At 43.9% G+C, this 7,950-nt stretch overlaps 1 protein-coding gene across 2 annotated transcripts; it reads right to left on the bottom strand.

Annotated features, from left to right (window-relative positions):
* Positions 1-273: 273 nt before the first annotated feature.
* On the bottom strand, positions 274-5,770 carry paip2b (poly(A) binding protein interacting protein 2B). 2 transcript variants are annotated; one of them, XM_038981796.1, is made up of 4 exons: positions 5,618-5,770; positions 4,154-4,320; positions 1,987-2,160; positions 274-1,262 (listed from the first exon to the last, which is right to left on the bottom strand). In XM_038981796.1, the coding sequence occupies exons 1-4, from the start codon at positions 5,622-5,624 to the stop codon at positions 1,206-1,208; spliced, it is 405 nt and encodes a 134-aa protein (XP_038837724.1). In that variant the 5' UTR covers positions 5,625-5,770; the 3' UTR covers positions 274-1,205. The 2 variants fall into 2 exon arrangements, with proteins under 2 accessions (XP_038837724.1, XP_038837723.1); XM_038981795.1 differs by having other exon boundaries at positions 5,725-5,749.
* Between the last annotated feature and the right edge of the window lie 2,180 nt (positions 5,771-7,950).

The raw sequence follows: 7,950 nt of genomic DNA, 5'->3' as shown, positions 1-7,950 counted from the left end.
CAGCCCTGCGTACAGACAGAACCGAGACGACTGACCTGAACCATCTTCAGGATTAGACCTGCAGGGTCTCTATTCCATGTTCAACCTGACAAAGGTTAATACAGAAAAAAATGTGGATTTTGACAATTCAGAGGTACGTGTTTGTGTTGGCATTTTTATCAAAACCCACAGCATGGTCTTTTGAGTGGACTTTTAGCTAAGGTAATGACAGGTTACTGGACATGTAATAACAGAATCAAACCTGTATATAAAACAATGAACAAGACACCAAAGTCCCAGAGGGTACCTGATCTTTATTCCATCATACTTTGTCCTCATTTGTTAATGCAAGTCGCACACTGTGACAGGATTTCAACTCAAGTTTTTACATATCAACCAAACGGAAAAATGAAATTGTTGCCACGGAAATCCCTCGCAGGTTTCAAGTTGCCTGCAGTCAGCTCTGCCACTGAAACCAGATTCCATCCAGTCCTTCTGTACACTGCAGTCTGTCCATCTTTCGCCAAGCCTACTTCGCCCCTACACACTACCTACCCTAAAACCAGCCTCCGAGGAAAAGAAAAACATCCAGAAAAGAGAAAAAAAAGAAACCGCAACAATGATCAGGGGAGAGACAAATCTCCAGCCACGATCACCACGACGACAGACTCACACGGCTGCACTTGAGATCGAGGAGAAAGAACAAAAATAAACACCAAACTTTCTATGCAGATCTGACCTCCAGTTCTGCCGTCTGTCCAATAAGAACATCTTATACTGATGGCCCCTCCCATTCTGTCCAATAGGATTATTTTATACTGATATGGCCCCTGCCCACCCTTCTCCCATCACTGCCCCTTGCCTAGTTAACCACATAGGAACAAAACGGAAATAAAAGGCTGCGTTCCCCTACTCAGACGGTGCTGACACATTTCAGATCTTACAACTCCTGGATAGGTATTTTATTTATCAGCTAACCACGTCATAGCAATCTGGTGCCCGACGGCACAGTAGATGACTTGGCACGTAACCATAGGTTGATGCATGCAACGTCTGAGCAGGGGAATGCGACCAAAAGCTTATTGAAGAGTATACCCCAGCCCACCCTCCAACCCCACCCCATGTACCCCACACAGCCCAAAAGCAGGCGAGTGCAAGGGTGTCTGCTGGGAAGCCAGCAGTCACAAAGAGTCTTTATGAGGGTTCCCCCTACTGGCGGGAGGACCCTAGTATTTCATTCCCGGAACAAACTCCTTCGCCTCTGGGTTCAAGCTGCTCTTGCGCTGTAAAAAGAGAGGAGAGATTTAGTATAGGAGCATACAAAAAGGACCCAGACCTGTATGAATAGGTCAAAATAACAGGGCCTCAACATTAAAAAGGAACAAGTAAAGATGACTGGTCGGATTGTAACACACCACAGGATAGTTTCTCCAGCTGATGGTCGGTTCCCTGACAGATTAAGCCTAGTTCTAGACTAAAAACCCATTTTAATGGAGAACTTCCTTTCTGCATGGTCTTTAGTCTAGGACTAGGCGTAATCTTTTTCTGGGAAACCGGGCCCAAGAGTAGGAGCGGTATCGTGTCTGTGCTCAAACAACTGGAGAAGAGAGACCGTCCCTAAGAGTAGAAGAGGTATGGTGTCTGATCAAACAACTGGAGAAGAGAGACCGTCCTAAGAGTAGAAGAGGTATGGTGTCTGTTCAAACAACTGGAGAAGATGGGCTACCTAAGGTATCTAGGTACTGAATGTGGATAACACTCCACAGCAAACACTTCTCAGGCTTTTAACTCTCAGGTGAACTCTAAGGAACAAAATATGAATCCTTGTCCTGGACTGAATAAAGAATCTCCGGTGAACATGCTTTTTAGTCCAGGATTCAACTTTGTCTGGGAAACTGGCCCTATAAATATAGTGATGTTTTGGTCGACGACGCTCAGACATGCTGCTCGTGTAGAGAGTAAACAGATTGTGACACACTGACGGACAAACATTCTGACAGGACTTACTGCGAGTTCATCTGCGTTGCCGTTGGAGACAGATAGCCCGTTGAGCTGTTGCTGAATCTGCCCCACCCCCGGGGCGAGGTCTCTGGCGGGGATGAACCAATCCTGATCCTCCTCTTCCAGCATTTCCTGGAAACAGCGTTCTAAGAACTCCTGTTCCAGAAGCTCCTCCTCCACCTGGAATGACCACACAATAGGGGAAGAATAGGTCTGGATTACAATCAGCAGTAGATGATCATTTCTTAACATGTCTTTCCTCATGTCCTCTATCCTTGCCTCCTTCTCAAAGAGCACTGAGGGCAGCCCAGGTTCGAGGTGAGTGTACAAAACATTAAGAACACCTTTCTAATATTGAGGTGTCCCCCCCTTTTGCCCTCAGAACAGCATTCATTTGTCAGGGCAGGGACTCTACAAGGTGTCCAAAGCGTTCCATAGGGATGCAGGACCATGTGGACCACAACGCTCCAACGTTATATGGGTTCTATTTAATTGTTTACCATTTGAGCAAGAGACCAGCTGTTTTCTTTGCTTTAAAGCATGACTGTCACAAATCCATTTTCCCTCTCTGGCACTGCTGAGTGACAACTTGCAAAGCCTACGCAGATTGGCCTATGCTGTTGGTTATACCAGGGATGAAAATACACAATGTATCAACTTTGCTCACTCTGCGGGCTGCTCCAATGTATCAAATGTAACAGAAGACTGATAAGGGTCTGCATCCCTGATCGCCTGCTAAATAATATTTTAAAAATGGATGGAGAAAAAATAGATGTGCAGGAAGAGCGGACGAAGAGAAGCAGGTGAGTGACGGCTGGAAGGGGATGTGGAACATGCGGCTGGCTGATCAGAGCTGACAAGTGATATGAACATTATTGGACACGTCGCATATAAGGACAGGCGAATACAATAAACTATTTTTTATTTATATATATATATATATATATATATATATATATATAGAAAAATTCAGCAAAAAGAAAAACGTTCTCTCACTGTCAACTGCGTTTATTTTCAGCAAACTTAACATGTGTAAATAACAGACAAAAACAGAACAAGTTCCATAGACATGTGACTAACAGAAATGAAATAATGTGTCCCTGAACAAAGGGGGGTCAAAATCAAAAGTAACAGTCACTATCTGGTGTGGCCACCAGCTGCATTAGGTACTGCAGTGAATCTCCTCCTCATGGACTGCACCAGATTTGCCAGTTCTTGCTGTGAGATGTTACCCCACTCTTCCACCAAGGCACCTGCAAGTTCCTGGACATTTCTGGGGGGAATGGCCCTAGCCCTCATCCTCCGATCCAACAGGTCCCAGACGTGCTAAATGGGACTGAGATCCGGGCTCTTCGCTGGCCAAGGCAGAACACTGACATTCCTGTCTTGCAGGAAATCATGCACTGAAAATAACAGTATGGCTGGTGGCATTGTCATGCTGGAGGGTCATGTCAGAATGAGCCTGCAGGAAGGGTACCACATGAGGGAGGAGGATGTCTTCCCTGTAACGCACAGCGTTGAGATTGCCTGCAATGACAACAAGCTCAGTCCGATGATGCTGTGACACACCGCCCCAGACCATGATGGACCCTCCACCTCCAAATCGATCCCGCTCTAGAGTACAGGCCTCGGTGTAACGCTCATTCCTTCGACGATAAACGCAAATCCGACCGTCACCCCTGGTGAGACAAAACCACGACTTGTCAGTGAAGAGCACGTTCTGCTAGTCCTGTCTGGTCCAGCGATGGTGGGTTTGTAGCCATAGGCGACGTTGTTGCCGGTGAGGTCTAGTGAGGACCTGCCTTACAACAGGCCTACAAGCCCTCAGTCCAGCCTGTTGCTGACAGTCTGAGCACTGATGGGGGGATTGTGCGTTCCTGGTGTAACTAGGGCAGTTGTTGCTATCCTGTACCTGTCCCGCAGGTGTGACGTTCGGATGTACCAATCCTGTGCAGGTGTTGTTGCACGGGGTCTGCCACTGCGAGGACAATCAGCTGTCCGTCCTGTCTCCATGTCCGTCCTGTCTCCAACATTCCTCACCTTTTAGTGTGTGTGTGGTCTGTACATCTGTGTGGGTGTCCCTCTGTCTATCACCGTGTCTGTATGTCTGTGTGTGCACCTGTGTGCATACGTACATGTGTATGTACATAAAGAGTGGTCCTAAATCACCGACCTGTCTGTTGTAATCCTCCTCGTTCTCCATCCACATGTAGTCAGCGAAGGGGTTGTTGTTGTTGCCCACCTCTCCCTCCTTGTACCCGTTGGCCACGTTCTCTTTCCCGGGGGCACTGCTGCCGCCTGGTGTTTTAGCCATCTCAGGACTGTTCATCTCTGCAGGCTCTGTAGGGTTAACGGGTTTCACACATGCATAAATGGCAACCCACTTTAAAATGAGGCAAATGGCTTTCAAATTCACAGTAAAGCTCAGTTTGGGTAAACTGAATAAATGACGTGTTTAATAAACATGAAGGTCAAAACGTACCTATAACATAAGAGTAGAAAGTTAAACTGTTATCTACCCACACATGAAAAAGTATATATTGCCAAAACGCAAATAACAAAATGCATACTTCATTATTTTACTTACTACTTAGCTAGTAGTATCACAGATGAAAGTGTTAGGTTGGTTATCATAATATTTGCTAGTGTCATACTAGTTAAAGTAGACCAAGAGTAGCGAGTCAGTGGCTGCGCTTACAGCTGACGTGGATACAATTACTAACTAGCCAGTTCCTACCGTTATAACCGCAGAACTCAACAATACCTAGCTAACGCGTTACCTGTATCGTCAGCATTGAAGGGTGCACATGTCACAAGAAAAAAAGTGATGACAAACCCCACATGGAGCGAGGCCTACCTGCGTGTCACAGCTGCAACAAGCCAGCCAGACAATTAGCTAACTGGAGTAAAGTTAGTTACAGTTAACATTACCGTTCATCGCAGCACAAATCCTATTTTGAGTATTGGCAGTTTGCTAGTGAGCTAGTTACAGTAGCTAGCTTACTAGTTGGTAAACAACGTTAGGTAACGTTAGTTTGCTAGTTGGTAGACAACGTTAGCTAACTACGTAGCTGTTAGCTAGTGTGATAGCTAGCGAACTCAGAACACCAGAACGGACTAGCTAACTAGATAGCCAACTTAAGCAGCCTGAAAATAATTTGTGATAAAAAAGGGTTGTAGTTTCGACTAAATTTACTGTAGCCATCAAGTCACTGATTAAACGAGTTATCTAAGTTAGCATTCAAAAGATAACTAACACATCGTGTAATCACCCTACGAAAAAGGCTTTGGTATACTACTAGCGAGCAAGAAAGCTACTTGGCTAGCAAGCTTGCTAACTAACTTGAAATACATAAAAACACGCATATTGGATCACACATGGACAAACATGGCTGGCAAGCTGTTTTTGTTGTACAGAGTGAATGTTACGTCATCTGTAACTCCCAAAGCCTTCTTACTACCTTGGATTGTCTTTATGGCTAGCTATAAAACTGTTAGCAGGTAGCTAGCTGGTAGTGGTAGAAACAAGCTAAACCAAACTCAGCTCGAAGGCTAACTGCGTGACATGCACACACGATTCAGGTCAAATTGTATCTGGAATGCACAGCAGCCAGTAGCGCAACAAAAACGTAGCTACCTGGCATCGTTGGATAAATATTTAAAGACCACCCGATATATCTTCAATGTTTGACAGGGCAATTCGTCGACTTTACAGCTAATTTGCTATCAAGCTAGCCAACTCACTACATTCCATCAAGACGCTCACGGGGGACTTCCGTTTCGTCGTTGAGTTCCCCCAGCCCGCTATATCTCGTCATATACCTACCTCAGCGCATCAATTGAGAGGTTGATGTCATGGGCATGCGATTATTTTTATTTTTTTCCCTTTTTCCTTTAACATTTACTTAACTAGGCAAATCAGTTAAGAACACATTTTTATTTACAATGACGGCCTACCAAAAGGCCCCTGCGTGGACTGGGATTAAATAATAATAATAATAATAATACATACAATATTAATATAGGTCAAAACACACATCACAACGAGACAACGCAACACTACACAAAGAGAGACCTAAGACAACATAGCAAGGCAGCAACACATGACACACAACATGGTAGCAACACAACATAACAACAAAATGGTAGCACAAAACATGGTACAAACATTATTGGGCACAGTCAACAGCACAAAGGTCAATACATCACACAAAGCAGCCACAACTGTCAGTAAGAGTGTCCATGATTGAGTCTTTGAATGAAGATATTGAGATTAAACTGTCCAGTTTGAGTGTTTGTTGCAGCTCGTTTCAGTCGCTAGCTGCAGCGAACTGAAAAGAGGAGCAACCCAGGGATGTGTGTGCTTTGGGGACCTTTAACAGAATGTGACTGGCAGAACTTGTATGTGGAAGATGAGGGATACAGTAGTTATCTCAGATAGAGAGGAGTGAGGCAAAAGAGGGCTTTATAGATAAGCATCAACCAGTGGGTCTTGTGACGGGTATACGGAGGAGTATAGAGTGCCGTGATGTGTCCTATAGATCTCCAACGACGAAGAGGATGCGCACTTGCTAATTTTACTTTTCTATTGAACATACTTTCAGTATTAAATATTATAATTTAATTGCATTTTAGGGTACCTGAGGATTAAGTAGAAACGTAGTTTGACTTGTTTTAACAAAGTTTAGCGGTAGCTTTTTGGATTCCTTTGCATGTTGAATGAGTGGATTACTCAAATCGATGACGCCAACTAAACAGACTTTTTTGAATATAAAGAAGGATTTTATCTAACAAAATGGAAGATTTTCAAAAAGTAATTGATTATTTAATCGCTATTTGTGATTTTATGAAGCCTGTGCTGGTTGAAAAATATGTTGATGTGGGGCGCCATCCTCGAACAATCGCATGGTATGCTTTCGCTGTAAAGCCTATTGTAAATCGGACAATGCAGTTAGATTAAGAATAATTGAATCTTTTAACCGATATAAGATACTTGTATGTTCATAAATGTTTACGAATCCACATGACCTTTGTTTTGGAAGTGTTCAGAACAAGGTTAAGGGTAGAGAAAGCTTGTTGGACACTAAGAAAGCCTTGTTGTAGAGCATTTAACACAAAATCCGGGGAGGGGGCAGCTGAGTATAAGACTGTATCATCTGCATATAAATGGATGAGAGAGCTTCCTACTGCCTGTGTTATGTTGTTGATGTAAATTGAGAAGAGCGTGGATTGAGCCTTGGGGTACTAGGATTGAGCCTTGGGGTACTCCCTTGGTGACAATCTGCTGTCTCAGCCACTGCCTTTCTGTCTTTATACACTGCACTCTTTGAGAGAGGTAGTTAGCAAACCAGGCCAAAGACCCCTCAGAGACACCAATACTCCTTAGCTGGCCCACAAGAATTGAATGGTCTACCATATCAAAAGCTTTGGCCAAGTCAATAAAAATAGCAGCACAATATTGCTTAGAATCAAGGGCAACGGTGACATCATTGAGGACCTTTAAGGTTGCAGTGACATATCCATAACCTGAGCGGAAACCAGATTGCATACCCAAGAGAATACTATAGACATCAAGAAAGCCAGTCAGTTGATTATTGACAAGTTTTTCCAACACTTTTGATAAATAGGGCAAAATAGAAATAGGCCTATAACGGTTAGGATCAGCTTGATCTCCCCCTTTAAATAATGGACGAACTGTGGCTGCATTCCAAGCAATGGGATCCTCCCCAGAAAGGAGAGACGGGTTAAAAAAGGTTGGAGATTATGTGGTTACTTCATACACATATGTATAATTTTCAGAAATCTAGGAAAACGTTACATTGACAAAGATTCACATCATGTGTATTTTCTTTTAAGGTCACAGGAATGTATTTTGCTTTTAACCCAGCCCCCTGACAAACACACAGACCTGGCTGTGACCCACACAATTTAGGCATTAATTGCCTTTTTCCCCGGGCATAATGGCAGGAC

Source organism: Salvelinus namaycush, chromosome 42, assembly GCF_016432855.1.
Source record: "Salvelinus namaycush isolate Seneca chromosome 42, SaNama_1.0, whole genome shotgun sequence".
NCBI lineage: Eukaryota > Metazoa > Chordata > Actinopteri > Salmoniformes > Salmonidae > Salvelinus > Salvelinus namaycush.
The sequence above is the reverse complement of the archived record's forward strand: the minus strand, read 5'-3'. Positions and strand labels throughout refer to the sequence as shown.

Coding starts and splice junctions, on each gene's coding strand:
- paip2b (XM_038981795.1), bottom strand. Junction 2,161..4,153: donor AGGAGGATTACAACAGACAG/GTCGGTGATTTA, acceptor TGGTCATTCCAG/GTGGAGGAGGAGCTTCTGGA. Junction 1,263..1,986: donor GCAACGCAGATGAACTCGCA/GTAAGTCCTGTC, acceptor CTCTTTTTACAG/CGCAAGAGCAGCTTGAACCC.